Genomic DNA, 27724 nt, shown 5'->3' with positions numbered 1-27724 from the left:
CACAAGCATGTTTAGGTGGAGAGTGGATACTCCCCAGGACTGGCATATGTCGGAAAGAGTCAAAAGACAGAGCAGACGACCGAGGAGAACAAATGTCACAGCCCCGCGCCAGGTAAGGCCACTACGAGCTCACCATAGCCCGTCCTACTTTACAAATTTTATTCCGAGTAGCTGAATCTAAAACAACAACAACAGACTGAGGAAGAAGACAGGACCGAGAGTTGGAGGGTCCCACAGTGGATAAAGACGAACGAAGAAGCTATGCGAAAACACTGGGCAGACGAAGACTGCGAAGGCGGGAAGTCGGTGGAAGAGAACGCCAGCTGGTGACATCAGAGGGACACCCACGGTGTCAGGGCAGTCAGGTAATCAGACCAGGTGTACAGTGCTTGTGCTGGGTGGCATGTTTTATTCAAAGTATAACCAGGCTGCACACCTGTATTATTCCCAGAGAGGAGGGTCTGATTAGTTTGGTACATGACTGTGCAGCCAGGTATGTATTGACTGTTGAGGAGTACCTAGAGTTGCTCCGACCCCAATACTCCGATTCGGTTCCTGAGCTTCAATCTTTTACGACCTTCCTCGTGTCAAAAGGATCAGACTGGCCCCCACCTAGAGTGTTACTCCGCTCCGGAGCATCCTTTCCTTATTAAAGGGTGTTCGTGGTTCAGTAGGTAGAGCTGCTGGCTACTCTTTATCTGGTCGGGGGTTTAACGCTCTGATTGTCCAATTGAATGAAACGTTATTATTCAATAACGTAATAGCTAACGGTGGTTAGCTATTTATATAATTTCTCTTTTTAAAAATAGCTTTTCTTGAACATGTTGGCTTTTAATACGTAGTCGACTTCGACCTTTTCATAGAGAATGACGATACCTTCAAATACAATGACGTCCTTTTTCAAATGCATATCGCCCTTTTTTTAATACAATAACGCCCTCTTCTTATACAGAGACGCGGAAACAAATGTATCGTTTGGTAAACAAAGGTGATTATGTTGGAGTGCGCAACAGACATGCGCAATGCCTGGACGGTGCTCAATAAGCAAAGGGAACACCTGGGATAAAGCAGTGTACGTTGCGTGTGTTGATGGTAAGGACGCACTCAGACAGCCCCGCTCCTGTGCTAGGTAAGTTACGGGCTCACCATAGCCTGTGCTACTTGCCCCGCTCCTGTGCTAGGTAAGTTACGAGCTCACCATAGCCGGTGCTACTTGCCCCACTCTGCTTGGTAAGTTACGGGCTCACCATAGCCCGTGCTACTTGGAACTTGTTCCGAGTAGCTGAATCTATAGCAACAACAGCACACACAGCGTGTGCCAGTTGCTACAATTGCAATTCTCAAAGCTCCTTTGCCTCAAACCCAGACAGCCAGGGTTCCATGCACCTTAGCGTATCCAATACTTTAACTGCTAGACCACACTGACTGTTCAAAAGGATTGGAAGTCGTTAAACCTGATCAGTCAGTGTGGTCTAACGGTAAAAGTACTGAATAAACTAAGGTGCATGGAGCCCTGGCTGTCTGGGTTCGAATTCTTCCCAGACCACACAAGCACTTCGCTTGTGCACCACCACAGGAGGCAGGAGAGGGAAGCAGCAACCACCTCCACGTGCCCGGGGCCGGCGCACCACCCGCCAAACACACCGAAACTGCGACGTTGGTACAACGTTCGAACAAGTTTTAACACCTAACCAGTTATAACAACCAATATAGCAAGTTGTAACAACGTTCTAATACGTCATAAATACGTTAAGCCAAGATGTAACAACTTTATTACAAGTTGTAACAAGCGGAAAATAGAGACAGTTACGGTTTGTGTTTCCAGGGAAGAGCCCCACCACTGTCCAGGAATCATTGACTGACGGGACTTCACTGAAGTTACCCTCAGTCCCAGCGAGACGTGCATGTTTGTGCATGTTTTGATGGCAGTTAGTACTTGCCTCATCACATCGTGTATCAATGAAAAGGGAAAATCAGTTGCTGATATGAGTCTTGACATGTCACGTGTGATATTTATCGTTCTCTTGGGTCTGAAATACATATATAATTAGTTTTAAGTTTCCTGTAATTTCACGTTATGGCATTGACTGTCAACTTAATCTAATTCATCTTTTTTTTTTAATTTAATTTTTAGATATGTGTATCCTCTTTAATAAATCCCTTTCTCCCATCGACCTGTAAATGAGTCACAATAACCTGGCTGAAGATATGATGCCCAAACCAAACACTAGAAAGTGAAGGGACGACGACGTTTCGGTCCGCCCTGGACCATTATGAAGTCGATTGTGATCGACTTGAACATTGTCCAGAACGGACCGAAACATCGTCTTCTTCTCATCTTCTAGTGTTTGGTTTGGTCATCTCATCGAGCTGCTTCTTGTCTATGTGTTTCTTGCAATGTCATATATATTTTACTTGTAAAATTTACTGTCTTTTTAAGTCGTCGTTCCTTGCACGGGGGTTTTAAGCACATGACATAAACTTGTTCACCAGGTGACGGCGAGCCAGGATGGCGACGGCGAGGCTGGAGGTGTGGCGGGCGGCGAGGCTGGGGGTGTGGCGGGCGGCGAGGCTGATGCTGGTGCTGCTCTTCATGGTCCTCAGCCCATACCTGCTGCCTCGAGTACTCTTCTACACACAACCCCCGAAACCACAATTTGCATCATTATCACCTTCATCACTAAGCCCATCACCACCACTAACATTACCATCATCATCACTAACATCACTTCGACCACAAACATCGTCATCAAACTCATCATCACCGTCGCCACACAAGACCACGAGACACCACCCAGCCTATGACAGACTCTGCTACAAGTACCACACAAACCTTCATGCTGAGAACATATGCTGCAGAACAGCCAACTTCAGTGGTTCTGTCAGCATGATCCACCAGTGTATTACCAAGGCCAACGCCCACCCGCTGAAGGTCCTCAGGTGGGTGTCAAAGGCGATGTGTGCTCACTCAGTCAAAGTACACAGTCAAAGTACTCAGTCAACCTCATCCTTGGCTGACACAATATCAAGTCTTCATTCACCTCAGAGCCTTATAATACATATCAACACCAATCCATAAAACTCAGAATATCACTATAAGACTCAGCACATGAGTGCTGAGGCTATATATCAAATATATATATATATATTTATATATATGATATATATAAATATGATATATTTATATATATCAAATATATATAAATACACTTCAGCACATATAAACATCCATTCAGCTCAACATATCATCAACTGTTCATACTTTTTTTCATATTTGCTGTTGCTAGTGAGTCAAGGCATTCGTTCAAATGCAACATTGTGCCATATAAGAGTGTTAATCGAAGTACATGTACTCTAATCACCAGATACTGCCAGACACTATTTGAAGTGAAAATAACAACACGTAAAATAACCTTCCTACTCTTTCTTATGATTCATAAATTCTTAAACGAGCTCCTGCATATCAAAGAAGCTTCTTACATTATTTTATTTCCAGAGGAAATACCACTAGCACTGGAGGTGTTGAAGTTGCTGGATATTATGCTGCTGAAGGTAGTGATAATACTACTGTAGGTGGTGGTAACATTACTGAAGGTGGTGGTAATATTATTGAAGGTGGTGGTAACGCTACTGAGAGTGGTGGCAGAGGGCCTGCCAGGAGCGAGCACTGGGCTGTGTTTGGCGACTCTCACATGCGCTACCTTCTGGCCTCTCTCCTCACACGCTTCAGAAGCCCCACCCTCCAGTACCGATTTGAAGAAAAGGCGAGTAATATTCATCAGAGGTTTAGCTACTGCCATGAGGTCAGTTGTATTATTAGATGTGGTGGGAGGGGAAAAGAAGAGGAGTGGAATAGGGGGTGGAGGGAGAGACAGACTATCCCGGGCACCGCCCGGTACCCCTACTAGTATGCACATATGAGAGAATATTTATTTGTTTATTTGTTTGTCTCTAAGTTTTGAGGCCAAATGCTTGGTGCAAGCCTCACTCAACTTTGCAGGGTGGGTCTGGTGTACAGGGCCTATACATATTCCTTTATCATCCTAAACACATTGTGTCACACACTAATGATTCCTCTATACCCACAGGACAAGTGGCTTAGTGCAGCTGTTCTAGAGGCAGAACTTCATAAGAAAATAAGAACAAAGGTAACTGCAGAAGGCCACCCCCAGGAAGAAGCACTTCCTGGGGGTGGAGGCCTGGTCGAGGACCGGGCCGCGGGGACACTATGCCCCGAAATCCTCTCAAGATAACCCTGGCAAACACTTCATCCTGCCCTGGGGATTTGTTTGGTTTTAGTTTTACTATTTGTTTAATTACATCCTTCCTGGGAACTGCTAAACTAGTCAACCTGTCCTCGTCCCCACCCACATAGACTTGTTCTGATGAAGGCACATTGTTAAGTTCCTCTTTAGTAAATACAGATATAAAATATTTATTAAAAATGCTACTTATCTCCTAGTCATTATCCGTTATTTGACCTGTCTCAGTTTTTAATGGACATATCCTTTCCCTAGTCTTTGTTCGATATAACTGAAAAAAAACCTTTAGGATTTGTCTTCGCTTGCCCTGCTATGCGAACTTCATAGTTTCTTTTTGCTTTCCTTATTTCTTTTTTAACATTTCTAACTAGTTGAACGTATTCCTGTTCTAAAAAAAAAAAAATCCCCATTCTAAATCCTTTTGTACCACGCTCTCTCTTTTACCTATGAGGTTCTTCAAATCCTTTGTTATCCACTTTGGGTCATTAGTATTCGATCTATTCAATTTGTATGGTATACTACGTTCCTGTGCTTTGCTTAGAATATTTTTAAATAAGTTATATTTTGAATCTACATCGAAATCCCCTTTTACGTCACCTATCGCTGGGTTCATGTCCCGCTCCATGACCGCCACCCCCCCCTCCAAGCCCAAAACTTTCCAATCTATTTGACCCCAAAAAAATTCTTAGGCTATTAAAATTAGCTTTTCGAAAATCTGGCACTTTAACAGAATTTTCTCCTACAAATCTATTCCATTCTATGTTAAATCCGATTTCTTTGTGATCACTGTTCCCTAGCTCACCCCCTATTTCGATGTCATTAATTTGTGTTTCCCTGTTAGTTAAGACTAAATCTAAAATATTATTTTCCCGCGTTAAATAAAATTTGTCATACTCCCAAACTCTGGCAGAATATTGAAGTACGTGACCTGGGAATTAACTTCCACCTAACCTACTACTGGGATCCATTTCTGAAAATCCTGCCGGAGAAACTGACGGAGTGGGAACAGCAACCTCACCGCTCTCCTACACTCGTCATATTAGGTCAGCAGACGTTAGCTTTCCTAACGTTTATTTTTACATTATTATTTAATGTTGTATTTACAAATTTATTTAAATGTTCAATATAAACTAAGTACTTTTACCAATTTTGATGAGGTGATGATTGAGCAGACGTTATCACAACAAACAATTAGATTACAGTGTAAGACAGGTGAGGATTTTAGTGGTTGGGGCAGAGGTGAGGGAAGGGAGGTAATGGGGAGGGGGTTTAGGAGAGGGAGGGGAGGTGTAGGGGAGTAGTGAGGCAGTGAGAGTGGTGTGGGTGGGTCGGAGGAGACAGGCGTGGATATATGCAAGAGAGACAGACGCAAGGATTACTGGATCTAGTAGCCTGTTCTCTTGATGTGCCACAATGTACAAAATACAAAGTGCTAATTTAACCTGGAACGCATGAACCCCAGCAACCCACCTAACCTAACCTCTGATGCATACTGTAAACAATACATGGATATTAAGTTGACCAGACCACACACTAGAAGGTGAAGGGACGTCCCTTCACCTTCTAGTGTGTGGTCTGGTCAACTTACTTTAGCCACGTTATTGTGATTCATCGCCTGCACATAGATATTATGTTCCCCACGCTACTCTCTGCTCAATATACTATTCGCTAATATATCCCTATCTCACATACGGTATCTGTGCATGGGGTTCATCCACTGCAAATTACCTCAAGACAATCATCACCCAACAAACTCTGTCTTCAGACAACACAAAGTCCCCAAGCATGTTAATAAACATACATTCTTAGTTTCCTACTTTGTGCTTCAAATTGACACTGTATCTTGTCCATCCCACTCCCCCAATATTAGTACTTAAGACGTACATCTTCACCAGTGTAATCACCTGTCAGTTTATATTGTAGTTATATGTTGATTTCAAATTTTGCTACAATGTACCTATACGTGTTAGTGCTTTTGCAAAAAATGTAAAAATACGAATATTATGTAATCTCACAACCCCATTGTACCTTTTTGTAAATATATATGTAAACATGATGAATGAATATACTGCAAACAATACATGATGAATGCACGCACTGCATACAATACATAATGAATGCATTTATTTCATAGAATGCATGATGGATTTATCTTTTTTACACCATACATAGTGAATGATCGAGTTATTACAAGGAGGTTCCCTACAGCTGCGGCGCTGCACTGGATGCTGGAGACGCAAAGTGTGTACCAGACCTTTGGACCCGAGGCAGCCGTCACCTTGTACAGGATGCACATCAGAAGCTTTAAGGACCAGCTCACTCGCCTCGCAGCCAACACCACCATCGTCTTTAAGCTCCTCGACGACATAATGGTAATGAGTCATTGTATTTATTGTTGTTGCTCGTCTATTTACGATCATCCTAACAGCAAGGCTTGGTACTGGGGGCCACTCCTGCTCTGTTTAAATGACCTTTTAAACCCATGGCGACTCCATCTACTTGTTTATACATGTGCCCATCTGCACTCAAGAAGGGTGACTCTTTTGTGTAGGCTTGGAGTTGCTTTCTTAGTATGTTTTCTGGTATGTCGTGATCCGGCTTGAAATACCAGAAAACATACTAAGAAAGCTACTCCAAGCCTGCACTAAAGAGGCACCCTTCTTAAGTCCAGATGGGCACATGTATAAGCAAGTAGATGGGGTCACCATGGGTTCTCCGCTAGGTGTCCTGTTTGCGAACTTCTACATGGGTACCATAGAGTAGAGGGTCTCAGTTGACATGGACTTGAAACCCGCCATATACTGCAGGTATGTTGACGACAGTTTTATGCAGGTACCTGATGTCAGACATCTGCAGCAGCTGAAGGAGGCATTCGAGCAGAATTCTGTGTTAAGTTTCACTTACGAGATGGAGAATGATGGGAAGCTGCCCCTTTAGATGTAACAGTCACGGAAAGGAATGGAGGATTCCCCCACTGCAGTCTACACAATGGAAACAAACATAGGAATGTGCCTCAATGCCAATAGTGACAGCCCAGACAGGTACAAGAGGAGTGTTGTCAATGCTTACGTCGACCGGGCTCTCAGTCACAGCTCAGGATGGAAGCAAGTAAGTCGATGAAGAACTCTGTAGGGTAAGACAGGTCCTAGTCAACAATGGCTTCTCTAACGGTTATGTTGAAGACGTCATAAAAAGGAAGGTGAAACGCCATGCAACATCTGAAGAGTCAACTAACACAACACCTGTACCCCTATTAGACTGTTTTACAGGAACTTCCTTTCGACGGCTCATAAAATGGAGGAAAGTGTCCTGAAAGATATTAATAGGAACGTCATCCCTACAGACAAAAATCGGAAAATACAATTGACAATTTACTACAAAAACAAAAAACGGCCAACCTACTCATGAAAAACTCCCCAGACACCAAACAGAACGCCTTGAAGGAAACCAACGTCGTCTATGCCTTTGTATGCCCACTTGGGGACTGTAAGCCCCAATGAACTCAGTATATAGGCAAGACAACAACGTCTCTTTCCAGGCGATTAACAATGCAAAAACAACAGGGCTCCATCAAGGAACATATAATCTTTTCTCACAACCAGACCATGACCAGAGAAATCTTAACAAACAACACAGAAATCATCGATAGATTCAGTAATAGCAGGATACTCGACATCAGCGAGGCACTACACATCAAAAAGTCAACACCCGCAATCAATAGTCGATTAACGCATAACTATATTCTACCCACTTCAAGACCCTGAACCAACATAGGAGCTGCAAGAGAAAGTATGGGTCAATAGGCCTTCTGCAGTTACTTTCATTCTTATGCCTTTCATACCTAATTAATACCCACCTCACCCAAAACATTTGTGTCATATCACCTCACCCAAAACAAATACAAAGAATGATGTATGTTATGTGTGAACCAAGTCTTTGAAAATGTAAGAAGCCTTACGAAACGCTTTCAGGCGTCAGACCAAAAATAAAAATGTAAAAAATGAATTTTGGAGAGTTAATTTTTCAATTACCCTCGACAGTGAAGAAAAACGTAAAAAATATTGAGAAGATTCGTGTTAGAATGATTAATCTTACCCTTTCGGTCATATTCAACATTTGATAATTAGTAAAGTACCATGTAAATTGGCCCTCAATACACTATTTTATATAAATATATATATATATATACTAAAGTTTACTTTGTTCCTGCGCCAACGCCAAACAAACGTCGGGTAACCTTGTACACCACTAGATGGGGTATGCGGGTGTGCCTTAGGCTACCTTCCTCTTCTCTCTGACAATCTCCCCATTTTTCCCAGTCTCGCCTTCTCTTGCCCTATTCCACCCTCACCTCTCCTTAACCCTTTTCCTCTTCTCTGCACCTTTCTCACTCCCACTTTTTCTTTACTACGTCTCTCTTTCCCCTGGTAAATTTATTATTCATTCATCTATCTGTATTTCACCTTTCACAGCCGCGTCTGGAGATCTCCAACCCAAAATTAACTTCAACCCACCCATAATTAATTACTCAAAATAAATCAGTAAACTAGCCTAGTCTACGACTATACCTACAATTTCTAAATTTGAATTCAAAATAGCCTATGTAGTTTTCATGCATAATTTGCATACTTACCTCATTACACACAAGTAAATAACCTTTTATGTAATATGTTTTAAATGTTTCTAGCAGCCTAAGGATTAATTAAAATTGTGCTCATTTTAAACAAAAGTTTGTTACAAATCTGAGAATATTGCAACACATCTTTACAATTCATTGGGACACTCAGCAAAGCATTTGAAGCACAATTTATTTACCTTCAGGAAACCAGCATACCTTACTCAGAGAAAGCCATCAACACCCAGAGTAACTACCCGCTGTACAACAACGCGGCCATGGAGGCGCTGTCTGGGACGGGTGTAATTATCTGGGACAGCACTGTGCCACTCTCCCGGGCCTACAACGTCCGCTGTATGACACCACCCCTCCTGCACACTCCACCCTGGCACCACTGGAACTGCCTGGACAAGGCCCATGTAGGGTACATCCTCGTGGACCAGTATGCTGATATGATCATCAATGATTACTGTAACAAATTCCTAAATTTGGGCCCAGAATTTTGTGTCTAGCTTTTGTTCCCCCCTTCTGCTGTTACTTTATAGCATCAGATAGTATTAAAACGTCTTTTCACATATATTGTTTTTATTATTCAAGATTATTCTTTTTAGTTATGTAATAGAGTGTTTCTTTTACAAGGATGTAAAATATTAAAACAATCACTTAAGCTTAGATAATGAATTGTGTTCATATTTGTTCTTCACTTTGGGAAATGCTTTAACAATATTAGCAATTATAAACACTCCTTGGCCATTTTCTTGGAGTTAAGTGTGAAGTATCGCTTTTGATTAACATAAGTGGTTGCTGATAACCCCCAGAATGGTAATTGGAAAAAAAGAGAAAGAAAAAGAAAAGGATTTGAGACCCATACATTTCTTTCAGTGCTTCTCGAGTGGGAAGGGTGCACAAGGGTAAGGGTGGGGGGGGGGGGGGGGGCACAGAGTCGGCTTAATAAAGATAGGTAACGGTATAAATAGGTAGAGATAGAAAGGGGGGGAGACACAGTCAGACCCGGGTAACGCTGGATACCCCTACCCCTCACTAGTATACTATAAGAGAGATTGTCTGTCTTCCTTCTCAAACCGACTGAATCCTATGCCTTTACTGATGGCTCTGTGCTGTTAGGCACTGGTCGAACAGGTTGTGCATGTGCAGTGTATAAAGGGAATGAAATGATCATGTCTACTACACAGAGACTGAACAAATGGGCAAGCACGACACAGACTGAGCTATTGGTTATTTATTTAGCCACTGAGTACCTTAAGCGCAACGGTGGTGGAGTGATATTCTGTGACTCTAAAAGTGCTCTGCAGTCCTTAAATAACTCATCACAATGTATGTCTGAAGTAGCTTGTAATATTAAATGTAATGTAATTTTTGCCAAAGATAATATCTATTGTTTAAAACTTGTGTGGATCCCATCCCATGTTGGAGTTGGAAAACATGGCTTTGTAGATCGATTGGCCAATGAGGCTTGCAGGAAAGAAAACATTGATTATGACTTTGTACTATCTAATGCAATTATTAGAAACATACAAATTAAAGAAATTAATTCAGATTTAGAAGAACTAAGAAATGCCCAGAGACCTAAAAGCTGCAGTATTAAAAGCTATGACAAGTTCTGTAATAATAGGTATTTGTATGGTCAGCACAGTAAATGGACCAGGCAATGTGATGAGGTCATTGCGCGAATTCGCCTTGGCTATAGACATCTGGCAGGTTAGTAAGGCTGAGCCACTACCAGAATACTCAGATTGTAAACTCTGTGATAAACCTTTAATGCATTCACTAGAACACTATATTGTTGAATGCGAAACCGTAAAAGTCTTTAGACCTCCTGGCCTATTGTACCACCAACTGTGTAACTATTTCATTGACTCAGGTGTTCTGGACGACATCCTAACAATTTATCCAAAATTTGCTTGTCCATTTTAAAGAATGAAGAACAATTTTATTTATATTACTTCTAAGCTGCATCACTTATAAACCCATCCCTGCCCTTGTGTGGCAGTGCACAATAGAAAGTTATTTTCACATATTCATACATTAAAACATTGATTGTAATCATGATATATATGTACTTCCGCCTACAGTTTAGACCTATTGTCTTGTGTATGACCCTCTGTCCTGCGTGACAGTGAATACCAGCATTATCCTCACTTTAATAAGAATTAATTGAAATCCTCAGATTAGGCAAAATTGTAATTAATTTTGTCAATAAAGATGCTAATAATAATAATAATGTCCAGAGTTGGAAGCCTGGCGCTTGGAACAAGCCTCACCTAAATTCACTGGAAGAATGTAGTAGAGGATAATGTATTACTTACCTCTTGCTTAGAAGGTAGTCTCTTCTCCATTATCCACTTTTGTTATACCAATGCTCCTGTTTGATCTTATTGCGAAGCTGGAATGGTGATGTGTATTTTGTAGCCTATTTCTTGCAATAAACTTTTAGCATGTATGAGAGCATTAATAGTTCGGGTTTAAGACTGGATAGATTTATCATTTATGTTGTTAAGTGGAAAAAATCTTATCTCAGTGAAAGTGGTTAATTTGCTGAAACGATTCTTATCTCCACATTTTTCGTTTGATAGTTTGTAAATTTCAATATATAATATTCCGTTGAATTCCAGTCACAATATTTACAAAATGCTTTATTCTGATCTGTTACTTTTAACGATCCACTCACAAAATCGTTCATCAAGTAATACTTTGTTAAGACACTTTGTGTTAATACTTGACTTATGCTATTTTATTCTTCAGTAATGTCGCCACCGACCCTCCCGAATCGCTGTCACTAGCACAGCTTAGGCCTTGTTTCCGAGTCATTATAATGGGATTTAAAATATCGCACAACCACCACCTTTCACCAATGTCCGCTAGTGACTGGTCACAGCCGAGGGGCGAGGCTGCCCTCACTAGTGGCGACATTAACGCGGCACAACACCTCACCTCAAGTTCTCTTGTCAACAACTGGGGACTCCACTAGTCAGGGTTGCCAGGTCTAAATTGCTGAAAGTAGCGAGCTGACGGTCTAAAAGTAGCGAATTTGTAATTAGAGTAGCCCAATTTTTTTTAAGTGAATGATATGGGTTTCAAAGTAATATATTTTGATATATAGAGTACACTACACGATGTTAATTATTTTATTAATATTATTTCTGCACATACACATTATATTTATATATATATATATATATATATATATATATATATATATATATATATATATATATATATATATATATATATATATATATATATATATATATATATATATTTATATATATATATATATATATATATATATATATATATATATATATATATATATATATATATATATATATATATATATATATTGATTTTTTGCCGCCAGAGGTGGATAGTTCATTAAGCATCCCCTATTCAACCAGTGAGTAATAACTATCTACGGGCTCACCATAGTCCGTGCTACGTGGAACTTTTTGTTCCAGGTAGCGAATCTTTAACAACAACAACCAGTGAGTGGTGGTTTACTGTGCACCCCGAACCCCGACCAGTTGTGTAAGCGGACCCCGACCAGTTGTGTAAGCGGACCCCGACCAGTTGTGTAAGCGGACCCCGACCAGTTGTGTACGCGGACCCCGACCAGTTGTGTAAGCGGACCCCGACCAGTTGTGTAAGCGGACCCCGACCAGTTGTGTAAGCGGACCCCGACCAGTTGTGTAAGCGGACCCCGACCAGTTGTGTAAGCGGACCCCGACCAGTTGTGTAAGCGGACCCCGACCAGTTGTGTAAGCGGACCCCGACCAGTTGTGTAAGCGGACCCCGACCAGTTGTGTAAGCGGACCCCGACCAGTTGTGTAAGCGGACCCCGACCAGTTGTGTAAGCGGACCCCGACCAGTTGTGTAAGCGGACCCCGACCAGTTGTGTAAGCGGACCCCGACCAGTTGTGTAAGCGGACCCCGACCAGTTGTGTAAGCGGACCCCGACCAGTTGTGTAAGCGGACCCCGACCAGTTGTGTAAGCGGACCCCGACCAGTTGTGTAAGCGGACCCCGACCAGTTGTGTAACTGCAAGCCTAGCATGAACGAACCGACAATAAACATACTTGAACTTGAAATGGACTTTAAATGTTTTTTCGGCAGCTTTATTTCCTTAGTTTCCGAGCTGTTTTCTTTACCGTGTATGTTGTAATAAACTATTCCTATATTTACAGTTGTTTCTCCCTGTGAAGATTATTAAACAATGGTGATTATAAGGGCGCGGAAGTTCAGCCTGGCCAGGGCCGCCAGCAGCCCTTGGGCCCGCCCCGGCAGCACCCAGTCTTTAATTTGGCACCTTTGTGGGACCTTGGTATAAGCCTAACATGTATATATATACTGGCTGCCTGTCCCCCTACACAATGATTTATTATTACCTATTATTTTATCATTTAATTTAAATATTAAATAGAATAATTTATTTAATTATTATAGTAAGTACTTAATAATTTAATAGTAAGTAGTAAGTACATAAAAATAATTAAAAAGTACAGTTTAGTCATAGGAGATTCCTAGATTGGAATTCACTACCAAATTTCGATATATCCAAGTATTTTTAGTGTGAAATGCTGTTATTATATGCATAAATTGTTGTTTTAATAATATTATGCTTAACCACTTGGGCTGGACGGTAGAGCGACGGTCTCGTTTCCTACAGGTCCGCGTTCAATCCTCGACCGCCCAAGAGGTTGGGCAAAATTCCTTTCCCCCGTTCCATCCCAAATCCGTATCCTGATCCCTTCCGAGTGCTATATAGTCGTAATGGCTTGGCGCTTTCACTTGATAGTTCCCTCACCCCCCTTAATAATATTACGAGAGCAGTATTTACGGGCTATTCATGCCCGTGCCACCTCTTGGGTGGCTTAATCTTCATCAATCGAGAGCAGTACGTCCTAACCAGACATTATATGATGATATCCTCAACAGTTGATAAATAAAAGTAATTGCGTAACTCCAATTATCTAATACTTATCATAAATGGTATAAAACCTTATCATAAGCCAAGGGATTTGTAGATCAGTGTTTAAAGGGAATTCGGAAGTAATAATAACACAGCTGATGCCATCTGTTGGCAGAAGAGAACACTATCAACTGGCTGGTCTACAATGACCATAAGATACAGCTTACGCCATCTGTTGACATCAAATTACACTTATAACAAATTACCCCACAAAATACCACTAACGCCATCTAGTTTTTTTCCAACGCACTACAAATAGCCAAACAGCAACCCATAAGGCGGGTTGTTGTGCTCGGGTAGGAGGTTCCAAGCTCCGCCCACAGATAGTATGGGGTGCATAATAAATGGCATATCATTGGTAGAAACTTTTTGTTGACATTCCCACAACAGCCAATCACAGGAAGGGATCAGCTAAAGGCTCCATGCACTTAATAAATCATCATTATTCAGCACACCATCCTTGCTTATGACATTCTGCTTCAACTTTTATCTACATAAAAAGTGAAATGTTAAGTATTTAAAAGTATTAATATAGTGATAATTAAATACTGCAGGATGTAACGAGTGTTACAGAAACATGGGCTGGCTACCTGACTTGTGACGTCATCAGTGGGTGTTGCCTCACACAAATAATATCGGCGATACAATGCCTCCGCCCTCTTATTGCTCTACATTATTCGCTTAGATGGAAATTTCTGTCTTGTATAAAACAGAAATTGTTGTTCTTTTGTACAACAACAAGGTTATTGAGCAAGAGGACGTATTTCTTATTTTACATTTTATTCATATAAGCGTTGGCATTCCCCGCAACAGCTAATCACAGGAAGGTATTTGTTGGAAACCCTGCCTTCAATAACGTTGATTCCTAATGAACTCGTACAATAAATTCGTTTAATAAACGAGTATTTAGGGTCAAGCTACAGATGAACATTATAGGATAACGGTGTTTTAGCTTGCAGCTTCGTTAGACAGAATCCCTAGAAAGCGTATTTTATTGCTAACTTTACGAGAAATAAATCCCAGTCTCATATTTGCGTACATTTATGGATTGATTTTTTGGCTTAAGTTTTTATCATAATCCCTTCTGCAATCTCAACACCATCTGGCTCGTATCTTATAACTATCTTCGTTACTTAGCCTCAAAACCTTACATTTGTCTTACATATCCTCAACAGTAGATAAAAAAAAGTAATTGCAGAATTCTAGTTACCTAATACCAGCATGGTATAAAACCTTATTATAAGCTACCAGACGTATAGATCAGTGTTTAAAGTAATAATAATACATTATTATTAATGTAATAATATTATTAAAATAATAATAATACAGCTGATGCCATCTGTCGGCAGATAAGAACACTATCAACTGGCAGGTCAACAATGGCCATAAGATACAGCTTACGCCATCTGTTGACAACAAATTACACTTATAACAAATTACCCTGCAAAATACAACTAACGCCATCTGTGTTTTTTCCAACGCACTATAAATAGCCAAACAGCAACCCATAAGGCGGGTTGTTGTGCTCGGGTAGGAGGTTCCAAACTCCGACCCACAAGATGGGTATGGGGTGCATAATAAATAAAATGGTGGCATATCATTGGTAGAAACTCTTTGTTGACATTCACACAACAGCCAATCACTGGAAGGGATCAGGTATAGGTGCCACCCACTTAGTAAATCATCTTAGTTCAGCCCACCAGTCCTGCTTATGGAATTCTGCTTTAACTTTAATTTACCCAAAAAAGTGAAGTGTTAATTATGTAAAGTGTTAATAAAGTGATAATTAAACTATTGCAGGATATAACAGATGTTATATAAAAATGGGTTGGCTACCTAACTTGTGACGTTATTATTGGGGGTTGCCTTGACACAAATAATGATACACTGCTCTGCCCTCTTATTCGAGTAAATTATTCAGTTAGATGGAGATTTCTGTCAGGTGCAAAACAGAAATTATTGTTCTTTTTCACAACAACCTTGTTGTTGTGCACAAGGACCTATTTCTTAGTTTAAATTTTATTCATAAAAGAGTGTTGGTATTCCCCGCAACAGCCAATCACAGGAAGGTATTTCTGGAAGCTCGGCCTCCTTATGGACTCAGCACATCGCTCTAGCTCATGGCTCTCTCTTTCATCTCTTGTATATACAAACTATGACTTTTTTCGATTACTGTTATAATTAATAATATGAGATATAAAGGTTTTTACACAAAATCTCTAAATTTTGCCATTAAATGGACTTTGTCTGGTATACATACAAACATACACCAATTTATTACCATTCATCCATTATTAATTTCAAATGTAATGTATACTGTCTAGTTTTTATCCTCTCGCCATTACTTGGTGCAATATTTGAAAGTTGTCTATTTATTTATCGATCTATCTATTATCTTGTATTTATATTTACATGTTTCTGTGCTTGGAAGAAAACTCTGCATTGAATTGGGACTAATTTATTAAATAATATTATTTAGTATTAATTAATATTTACAATTATTATTAATTACAATTATTTATAGCTTAGTTACTTTCATGTAACTCGCAATCGTACATTCTTAACATTAATAGCCCAAATTAGCACATCTTGCTTTTAAATTAGCCCAAAAAGTAGCAAGTAGCGAAATTAAAAATTTGGGAGCGCGGGGCTCTCAAAAGTAGCCCAATTCGCTATTTATAGCCCAATCTGGCAACACTGCGACTAGCATTTACGCATATACTTCTGAACCAATATATCTTTTTTTCAATAATTGGCGGCATGGTTTACATTTATTTAACATTTTACAAACATCGAAACTTCCCAGTCAAATGTTGTTATTGTTATAAACAGCCTCTCAGTGCTTCCAAGCTCATGAACTGTTTAATTAATGTAAACAAAGCTGCCAAATATTGAGAAAAGATGTAGACCCTAGACCTTCTCAGTACCGGTACAGTCATAGAACAAATGTCTACAATGTGATTGGGACAATTAATTAAATCGTATATTTTGTTGAATTGTAATGTATTAATTTGATATCTTGATTTTCAATTAAACTAGGAAAATTATAAACAAGTTTCAAATTATCAACGCTTGATACCAAAAGTACCAAAATGTCGTACGAAAGTATCAAGTTTGGCAGTCCAGAAATAGGCCCATTAATGCAGCTTACCAATCTGCAGGAAGGCTCCGGGTCTGTGACCATTTCGGACCGTAGTGGTACTGTGACGTATGCCAGTGTTCATGGCGCCCCCATGGAGTTTCCTGAGACTCTTCTCCGGCGATTCTTCCAGAGGTACGGCTCCGTCATCAGTGTGCGGATAAACTCACTTTCGTCTGGCACGTATTCGGGTGTGAAGACCAACATTCGGACCCTCGGGATGCGAATGAGGTCGGACATTCCGTCCTCTGTCCGGCTGTTGGGATACTACGTGCGGGTGTTTTATGCCCGACAACCCCGTACTTGCTTCCGGTGTGGCTTGTTGGGGCATCAGGCTGCCGGGTGTACTGATGATCCGGTCGCTCCCGTGAACTTGTTCCGTGAAGAGGATTTCCCACCGCTCCCTCTGGAGGAGGACTCCGGGGGTGAGGAGGTGAGCGTCCCGTTCGCTGCTGAGGCTCCCCCAGCGTCACCCGCCGTTCCCCCGGTTGTCGCAGACCCTCCTCCGGGTGTTGCGGTGCCGTCGGATGTTCCTCCTGACCATGTCTCTGGCCCTGCCGATCCTGTGGATCTTCTTGGTAACCCCTGTGGAGCTTCGCGGTCTGCTTCCTCGTCTTCGGATGCGGATCCTGGCCCTGCGTCCACGCCTCGGGCCCCTGCTGTGCTGGGTGCTGGAGTGGCTGCGGAGCCTCCTGGTGTGTGTGGTCCGGTTCCTCCTGTGGTAGAGGCTGCTGCCATTCTGCGTCGGGCGTCGGTTCGTCCGGCTAGTGGTGCCCGTGCTTCTGGATCTGCTTCCGGCTCTGACGATATCCGGCCAGTGCCCAAACGTTCCAGGCGTTCGTCTACTGCCTGGGCTGATGTTGGGGAATTCAGTGACTGTGGGTCTTCAGGTGTTGACGGCGTGGCTCCGGATGAGTCGTTGTCTCCACGGTTGGTGGTGGCGGAGGTACATGTGCCTGCTGGGGCTGGTGACTGTGTCTCGGGTGTGCCTCCTGTTCCTTCCCCGCCCGGGGGCTCTCCGCAGTGGGGTGTGGTGGCTTCCGGTGCCAGGGGTGGTGAGGATGCTGGTGCTTGGCGTGGCCTGGTGGTGACTTTGAGAAAGGATGCGCGCCGCCTTGGTTCCCTGCAGTCGTCTGGTGGTGTGCCCGTGGCCGCTGGTGCCCCTGTGCTGGTGCCCTCTGTCCGGCCCCCTACTATGGTGGACCTGGAGGCCTGGGTTGCCGAGTTCCTGCTGTCTGAGAAGCCGGAGGACTTTTCTGATGAGCGGGTTCCAGGTGTATGGGATAGGGTGGCGGTTACTCGCGTCCGGAAGGACACCATATGGGTTCCCTGTCTGCGAGTGTTTGTTGCCCCGCTTCACATGGCGCCCCCGGTGGTGGGTAAAGCCTCGTGGGAGAGGTGGCTGATTTGGGAGGTGTTTCATGTGCGATATCCCCGATCCCGGGCAAATATGTAAGCTGATTTTACTTTGACATGTATGTTATCCTTCTGTATTGCTCGCATGTGTTTTTATTCTTAGCTTGTTGTGTGTTGTGTGATTTTTTGTTTTGTTTTATGATGTCCTTTATGTTGTATTTTGTTCTCGGTCCTTCAGGTCGATGCGTGTTTGTTGTTGTGTATGTACCTATGTTTATTTTCTGATTTGCACGGGTTGCTTGTTTATTATTGATTTGTTGCGGGGCGGTTGGTTTGTTGTGGGTATTTTTATTCATGTCTTGTTTCTGTGCTGTACGTTTACACTGGTGTTTTTATTATTACTTTACATGTTGTCCTTGTTTATTATTTTGTTTATTTTTTGTTGTGTATTGTGCTTGTCCTGTTCTGTCTTTTGTTATGCATCTTGATGTTTGTTTTGTTTATGATGTTTTGTTTTGTGATGTTAATGTGCTTGCTTGTTTGACAATTGTTATCTATTTTGTGTCTTGATGTCTGTGTTTTTTCACTGCATTTATCGTGTTTGTATTTTGTTGTACTGAGCTGTCGGCCCTTCTGGCCGGTGGTCTATTGTCTTGTTTTGTTATGTTTTCTGTGTTTTTTCTCGTTTTTATTGTATTTAAATTGCATGCTTTGCATGTAAAAATAAAAATAAAAAAAAAATTACACTCTGTCATTTCCGAGAATATGACGAAACATACAATATATTGCCCCAAACATCCTGTGAGAGGTAGTTTATTGTGTACCCCCATACCAATTATGTGAGCGATAATTATACTTATATACACAGACAGTATGCAGATGGATGCAGATCCATCTGCATACATATTAACGCCATATATAACGTGGCAGCTTAACACAGGTGTGGGACAACACCACAGGGCTCTCCTTGTCGTGTTGTTGCCAGTAATACCGAGACCAGCATTAACTAGGCACTCACTGCTCCACTATACCTTTGTGAAGGTGTGCTGCAGGTAGGTAATTATAACTGTTTTGGTCTAAGACTTAATTATTATTTATTGTTATTATTACTGCATATAATAATAATAATATCTTCCGTGAACTGTGACTATACCTATCAATTGCAAAATGCCACATCAAGGCTTGCAGTTCTAATATCATGTGTGTGTATGCTTAGGTTTCCCTAGTGAAAGATTGACGTGTTAGTCAGTACAGACGCCAAGATAACTAACCTTGCTCGAGTAATGTTTGATCAACGTGGCAGCAACAATATCAATGTTGCTTCAATGTTATATCAAAGTAGTTTGCACTGATTTGGTCAGGGAAGGAGGGTACTAGTGGGTGCAGGGAGAAGCTTAGTCGACAGTGTATCAATGGGACGAGTGTTGTCCGTGATTTGTTTGGGCTTTGTAGTGCCTAAAGTGTTGAGTTTTCTTATGACCATCAGAAGCAGTATTAAAATCATTAGGCTAATGTGAATTATAATACGAATCAACAGAGAATAAGTTAGATTCTCTCTATATATTTTTAATAGTGTATAGATGACCGATTTACATGTCCAATTACCAATTATCATCTTAAGTATATTCATTCTGTATGCGTAGCGTAGCCCCGATGGTTAAGTATGACTTAATGAGTTGTAACTATTGTAATTTGGTGTAGAAGCAATTGCTAGTATTTTAGATCAAGTTTAGGTAGACTCGTGAATGATTCAGTTATCAAGACAAAAAAAAATTACCAGTTACCAATGTGTTATCCAGTGGAGGGTATAAGCCATTATATTATTATATGTTAAGGGCGATACGCCACGCCCGACTTTTCTGTATACTGGTGAAGCCTATTAACTAAATGTTAATTAGGATGTCTTGGCGGGAATTCTCCGGTACAGTTAATTCAAATGTATTCATTTGGTATTTATATATCTCGTTTAATTGTCGTCTTTACCTTGCTTACATTTATCATTAAATTAGAGACTTTATACAGTATATATATTATAAACTAGGAAGCAGTGACAAGGCGAATCAACACGGAGGAGGTTTTGAGGGAGTATGGCAACAAGGAGGGAAATACGGACTGCTTCGATCTTCACTTACGTTCTTCGTTCCTTTTGCGGAGTTTTCAAGCATGCAAGACAAATTTTTGTAATGATGTAGATATGTTAAATACATTATTGCTGTTGTTCGCCAGGTGACGGAGATCCAGGATGGTGGCAGAGAGGCTGGAGGCGTGGTGGGTGGCGCCGCTGGTGGCGAAGCGGGTGACGCCGCTGGTGGTGGGGACGTTGCTACTCTCCTTGCTCCTCACCCCTTACCTGCTGCCTCGATTTCGCTTCCCACACCCACCATTGCCACCACACCTTGCATCACCATTACTAACCTCATCACCCCAACTTGCATCACCATTACTAACCTCATCACCCCAACTTGCATCACCATTACTAACCTCATTACCACCACAAATATCACTAACATCACTTCCACCACAAACATCGTCATCAAACTCATCATCACCGTCGCCACACAAGACCACGAGACACCACCCAGCCTATGACAGACGCTGCTACAAGTACCACACAAACCTTCATGCTGAGAACATATGCTGCAGAACAGCCAACTTCAGTGGTTCTATCAGCATGATCCACCAGTGTATTACCAAGGCCAATGCCCAGCTTCTGAAGGTCCACAGGTGGGTGTCAACATCAGTGGATGTTGGACGTTCTTAAGAGAGGTTTTATATATTATGTTCTTAAGCACTCCCTCCCAGGTATAGAACATAAATACAAAACAATGAGAGTAGGTTTTAAAGTAAATGATGTTTCATCTGTAAGGGCTTTATTAATTCTAAAATGCCCAGGACTGATGCTTATAGAAGGGTAAAGCGAGTATGAGGTGTGATAGGTGGGCTGAAGACAGCGAGGTGAAGATGAGATACGAGGGAATATGTATTACAATTTATATATAGCAATGTTGAGTTTTCCCTATTTATGTTGAACGGTGCTGAAGTGTTTGATGCCTGTAGATTCCTTACACTGTCTACTAGTGTTGCTTTATTTAATGATGAGTTTAGCATCCCTGAAGTTCATGAGGTATTGCTCCTCGTTCCTGTGTGAGGTACAAGTGTTGTTGATGATGCTGATGGTTCCTGTGTGTAACACAAGTGTTACTCCTCGTTTCTGTGTGAGACACAAGTGTTGTTGATGCTATAATGATAATAAATTTTCAACTAGGCTTTGAATTAGCCTTTTTCTGATTCTGTTTTGATAATTTTAGATTTTCATTATGTTCAATCTCTAGTAAGGGCATGGTTTGTTAGGTTATATAAGGTTCAGGAAGAAATCGTAGGTGTGTTGGCACTCTTTTTTTTCAAGGAACTGTTACAACATATCTTACAAGAACGGAAAACGTATCTGACAGTATCCCTGGCATCGTCCTTTTATCACGGCAGGAGTAAAAATAATGAAATATTTTTTGATTGCTCTCCTGTAACTGAAAAATTAAGTCTTCAAATATAATTTTACCATTTTAATAAGTCTGAACGTTTTCCCTAAGTTCAACTTAGCATCCTCAGAGGCAAAGGGAAATTTAATACAAAATACGAAAATAGAAATGTGTAGTTCATGTGGGCGTGATGAGAGGAGAGGAGTTACCGGCGTGATAGAACACGGTAATCTGGTCCTGCATTCTCATTGGTCGGTTGGGGTGGCAACTGGGTGTTAAGTGGCAGTTCTCTCTTGGTCTGGATGATGACAAGATGCACCTAGGTATGAGCTACCCGTAGATAATTAGTTGAGTGCTTGATGTGAAGAACTTCTGCTATGTCCAGTCTCCCATTGTCATTGTATCTGTCAATTATTTTGGTGTCACTGGTCAGGATCTGTCTGTTTATGGTCTGGTTGTGTATAGAAATGAAATAACATTTTGTCTTATGTTCCTCAAGTTTTATCGCTGTTCCTGCAGATCAATGACTTGTTGCATTCTTTTCAGAGGCTCTAGTACTGGCGGCAGCACCACTGAAGGTGGTAGTGGAGGACCAGCCGCCAGGAGCGAGCACTGGGTTGTGCTAGGAGACTCTCACATGCGTTACCTCCTGGCCGCCTTCCTCACGCGCTTCAGAAGCCCCACCCTCCAGTACCGACTACGAAGTACTGTGAGTAGTAATAATGAAGTGTTTTTGCTATTGTTATGTGGGTAGTTGCGTTGTCAGGTCGTGACAATCATGGTGTAGTGAGACTCGGGACGAACCGAAGCGAAAATGTCCAAAGAGCTGGCAAGCAGGGGATGGAAGAGGCACGGGAAGGACTTAGGAAATCATGAAGGAGGAGTAGGAGGTTGGAAGGAGAGTGGGGTGGACAGGGTAGTGGCCCAACCACTTTGGCTTTGAGAGTGATTATGGAGTGATATGAGTTGATATGTGAATTGATGGCGAGGCAAGACTGCATTCATAGATGATGGTGATGAAGATTTTTTTGTAATGATTGCTGGCTGTCAGTAGCAGCAAGCTGTAGCTGCCGCACAACAGGAGAGAAGTTGCCATGTGAGGACAAAGTTCTAGTCTTGGTGTCGTACCTGGAGAGCAGTGCTGTGGTGACTTGCAGATGTATGGTTGGTAGAGGAGCTTGTAGTTGATGTATACAATGATTTTGTCCTGGTTGGTAAAGGTATTAGTGTCAGATGTTGACTTGCTAGTTCATAGTTCGTGCATGTTAGGTGTATAATGGGTCAGGAGGTTCACATTCCTCATCCTCCTGACGTGGTAGGTTACTAAGTATCCTGGGTCGTGGGTAATTCCTGTTGTGGATATACCGCCTGACTTTTTGTTGAAGGGACATCCTCCTTGTTTTGTGAGGCTGGTCTTGTATCTCATAGTTAGTAGTGTTGTATACCGTAGAGGGATCGTCACGATTTGGTAAGTAGGTGCCAGTGAGAGATTTTCAACGGCCCGCGACCCAATCACTGGAACGCGTCATTATGGCCCACGACCCAATCACGCGTCATTACGGCCCACGACCCAATCACGCGTCATTACGTCATCAATATGCTTGCTGATCTTTTAGGCATGTGTTAAAGTGTACCATCCCCATGCTCACGCACCAGTTGTTCAATCAAGGAAGGAAAGATAATTCATATACTTAGAGTCTGTTTGGCTTTCCAAGCAACCACCACGACTTCTGCACTAACACTGGAGACAATTTTAGGTTATAATGAAACTAACTTTATCATAAACACAGGCATATCAAGCCCACTAGTATAGGTCAGTCATTTGCCATAATGTAACACGGGTTTGGGTCCCTCTCTCTTTTCTTCCTTCTACTCCCTCTACCCGTATTCTTACTTATTATTCTCTACCAAGGGACTCCAAAACTTTTACCAAAGCCAACTCCACGCCACGTGGTCCTAAGACGATTGACCGACTTAGGATTCTACACCCAGTATGACGTGACCTAAGCTCTGAACAAAACCCTAGAGTCACCTCTGCTGCCACCACCAGACCAGTAAAAGAAGAGCAATGATCGTGGTCTGGATCGATCACGCTAATTAATCAACCTAGGGGCTTGATCCCCAATATAAACGATGACCTTGAGTGTGGAATAAATTACACGGTAATGATAATTCCGATTCGATGTTAGAATCGGCGCCCAATGCAACTCTGCCTCGTGTGGACCACGTGACCAGGACAAGTATACACATAAAACACATGGAAACAATAAAATGCAAAAATATTAACAAATTTAATTTATTAAAAGAAAAACTAAAACAAAATCTAAAAATGTTCACTCCCTATCACTTTAACACTCCCTACTTGACCTGAGTGGCAAATGAGACTATTTCTATACTTAACAATAACAACTATACCTTAGGCGACCAGCTAGATGTCTTGGCTGGTCTTGGGGAGAGGTAAGATGTTTGACCTCTCCCAGCTGCTTCCGTGACCACACTGATTTCTTCCTTGTCTGGTCTCCCCCAGACAGAACATTGTATCCTTCCGCCTAGTCAAAGTTCTACCAAGTTACTAGCAAGGTTTAAGTTATAACAATTAACCTCTGTTGTACTTAATTAATCCAGACTGGTTGAATTATTTTACTGAATTAAATTACAAACATCTAACGGCAGAGCTGTTCCCGATCACAAAAATGGTTATTAAAACTTTGAGAAATATTAGACATGTCAACCCTGCTGACCTATGACCGCCGGTCACTCCGCTTTAGAAGTTAGATCTGATTCGTGACGTCACTGATGGTGACTTAAACTCAATAATTAGAATACTCTTGATATTGTATCCAGTACTATTATACAATACAATTTTAATGCAAAATGAATAAAGGCTAATTTTCTCTAAATTACTGAATACTATTGGATGATTCATTATACGCAGCTATGAACAAAGCGTCGGTTATTTCCACCGCGAATTCCCCTGGGGGTCAGGTCACCATGCGGCTCAGCTTCCCATTCTCTTTTGTCGATAAACCACTCTGGATAATTCTTACAACAGCCTAGTTTGTTACAATAACCTGAGTTGATATTATTTTCATCACAATATGTCTCAACAGTCATTTAATTCCTAACATGTTTGCTCTGATACAAACTAACAGCCCGTGACTAAAATGATAATAAATATTCTTGTAACAGTTCAGTTTGTTCCCCTGTTATGGAATGGGTGTTCTCAGCGTGTTTATTCTGCTACGAAAAGGAACTAGGTCAGTACTAAAGTAAACAGCGGTCGTCAGGGATGCTGTGAGTAAAAGCCAGACTCATTAAACTATCAGGGATTACGAGTTGATATTCGTCAGAGTAATAGCCTACAAGGGGGGAACAAATCCAATATGACCTTTATGACGTGAGAACGAAACAGGTTGAAGCGATTACCATCTGGGTAAACAGAAGGTTTCCCCTTAGCAAACAGCAAGTGACCTGTGGTGCTCTAGGAGCTGAGCTTTGGTGCACATCTCCTAAAGGCATCATCACTCGGTGATTGATTTGTAGTACTAGAGGCTCAGTGACAAGCTTACCATTGGTCGGTGGTGCAGGGAGCTTGGCTTGTCAGGCCCGTGGCAGGAATCCTGGCTCAAAGAGGGGAAGAAGAGGGAGTGTGACTTGTGGAACAAGAAAGTGTGAGAGAGGCACTGGTAGGAAAGGGGACCATGAAGTCCGTCTGTTATGTATGTAAAACCTTGCTTAAATACCATTAACATTTTGCATTTATTGCTTTGTTAAACGGGTCTGTCAGCACACATGATATCAGAAGTCCCAGAAGTAATCACATACATTACTTCTGAGATTGACTACAATCCACTCACATACATTGTTGTATGTGATTGGATTGTTGTAGCCAATCACATACATTGGCTACAACTTCACTTAAGTAACATACATATCATGAACAGCACCAGCCTGCCGTGTGGCGATCTCAGTGTATGTCTACACACAATTAGTGTGTAGACATACATTAAAATCACTAGTGTATGTGATCAATACACTACTCCAATTAATGTATGTCTACACACAACTCAGTCTAAGCCTACAAACAATGATGCCCTCCTTATACCGACAGGACAAGTGGTCGAGTGCAGATGTTCTAGAGCAAACGCTTCACCACCAAAAAATGTTGTATGATATTGAGGTCCGTGACCTGGGAGTCAACTTCCACATGACCTACATCCTGGACATTCACCTGACGGTGCTGCCCAAGAAGCTGACGGAGTGGCAGCAGCAGCCTCACCGCTCCCCAACACTCCTAGTCTTTGGTCAGCAGCCTATTTGACGCTATACCTTCTAACGAGTCAGAAGCCGTTTATGTACTCTCCCGAATATAAACAAATACAGGAGCCCATACCACTAGTTCAGGAACACCTCAGGGTAAACCGTCGTACTCACAATAGTGTACAGGAGATATACTTGGGGGAATCCTGGTTAGGGAAGGGGAAAACGCCAAGCCATTGCGACTATGGAAGCCCGATTAGATAATCCAACCTGGTGGCCTTCAGGAGAGAAATCATAGACCTTGGATCCACAATTAAGCACCTCCCACCTTCCTCGCCCACTTCGTACACATATAACTCACTGATACAGTACGTTAGGAACAGTCTATTAACACAGTTGACCCACAACAGCTGCTAGACTTTATGTGCATAGCTTGGATAAATTTACTAGCAGCTCATAACTAGAGCAATCATCAACGGGCGCCTTGGCGGGGTTAACCAGTGGACAGCCAACGCTCCTTACATTGACTATAAGCTTCGTTGAGAACCATTGTAACGTAGTTTTTCTTTCTTCAGCATTAAATATTAAATGATTTATTATAGATAATATCAACCAGCACAAACTCCAACAATATTTGCAGTTTGAATGTTATTTAATGCATGTAGATAACACATTACAGCGTAAGCGTACTGAGTGATAACATGGGAGGTCTCCTACAGCTTCGGCGTTGCACTGGATGTGGCACACACAAAACGTGTACCAGAGCCAGGGACCCGAGGCAGCCGTCGCCCTGTACAGGAAACACATCAGAAGCCTAAGACACCAGCTCACACGCTTCGCAGCCAACACCCCCGTCGCCTTTAAGCTTCTCGACGACCTATTGGTAATTTACGTTTCCTGTTTTTGCTGGATGACCTGAGGGAGAATGCGCCATTATATCTGCTGTTGCGTTTTAATTGAACTCTTCTGACATTTGAATTCTTTGTTAAGAATTCAAATGTGCATTGTTGTGCACATTGTGCATTGTTGTGCATATTGTGCACATTGGATGTGCATTGTTTTGCTTTGAAGTTGTAGATAGAGGTGGCTTCCACAATCTGTAGAGGATATAAGTATTTCCTGTGTTGAAGCTTTCTTCCATGTCCTCTCGTCCTGCATTCTCTCACTTTAAAGATTTTCTATAAGTACTCTCATTGTAGGAGGATGGGCTGTTTAAAAGTGGAACAGATTCTACAATGTTGAATTCTTCATCAATGGCTGTATTGCAGTTCGCCTTCCTTTTGGTTACCTTTTTCCAGGTTGAATTCCTCATCAACCTGCTTCAACTGGAACTGCGTGAAAGATCATGGTTCATTTAGGCACCAACAATACTTTGCTTGTAATGATAAAACTCGCCACTAGCATGAAAGCACATTTCTAAGTTCCCTTCTGGCGGCGGTGTCGCCTGTGATGGTGGAGGAGGAAGGGGGTTCATGTGCCTGCTGGTGCCGCCGGTGTCAATGTCTCTTCGTTAACCTCTGTTTCTTCTCCTGCAGGGGTTTCCCCCGCAGTGGGGGGTGGTCCCTCCTCCTGTGGTGGGTGGCGCTGATGATGATGTGGGCCGGGGCCTTGTGGTGGTCCTCAGGAAGG

General features: G+C 41.9%; 2 protein-coding genes across 3 annotated transcripts in view; both read left to right on the top strand.

Annotated features, from left to right (window-relative positions):
* Positions 1 to 1078: 1078 nt before the first annotated feature.
* On the top strand, positions 1079 to 9753 carry LOC123773610 (uncharacterized). The gene is made up of 7 exons (XM_045767401.2): positions 1079 to 1129; positions 2494 to 2940; positions 3497 to 3764; positions 4089 to 4148; positions 5173 to 5305; positions 6471 to 6634; positions 9084 to 9753. Exons 2-7 carry the CDS (start codon positions 2510 to 2512, stop codon positions 9387 to 9389), a joined length of 1362 nt encoding a protein of 453 aa, XP_045623357.1. The 5' UTR covers positions 1079 to 1129; positions 2494 to 2509; the 3' UTR covers positions 9390 to 9753.
* Positions 9754 to 19339: 9586 nt separating this feature from the next.
* The window catches only part of LOC123773611 (uncharacterized), a 10354-nt gene continuing 1969 nt past the window's right edge, over positions 19340 to 27724 (top strand). Inside the window, exons 1-5 of one of the 2 annotated variants that reach the window (XM_045767403.2) lie at positions 19340 to 19411; positions 20586 to 21083; positions 22382 to 22544; positions 25947 to 26139; positions 26815 to 26978. In XM_045767403.2, the coding sequence (XP_045623359.1) occupies positions 20602 to 21083; positions 22382 to 22544; positions 25947 to 26139; positions 26815 to 26978 (1002 nt within the window). In that variant the 5' untranslated portion in view covers positions 19340 to 19411; positions 20586 to 20601. Of the gene's footprint in view, positions 19412 to 20515; positions 21084 to 22381; positions 22545 to 25946; positions 26140 to 26814; positions 26979 to 27724 lie in introns of those variants that run through there. The other variant, XM_069312642.1, reaches the window with a different exon arrangement.

The sequence above is a fragment of the Procambarus clarkii genome, chromosome 72 (assembly GCF_040958095.1).
Source record: "Procambarus clarkii isolate CNS0578487 chromosome 72, FALCON_Pclarkii_2.0, whole genome shotgun sequence".
NCBI classification, from domain to species: Eukaryota; Metazoa; Arthropoda; class Malacostraca; order Decapoda; family Cambaridae; genus Procambarus; species Procambarus clarkii.
This window is presented reverse-complemented; position numbering and strand designations above follow the sequence as displayed.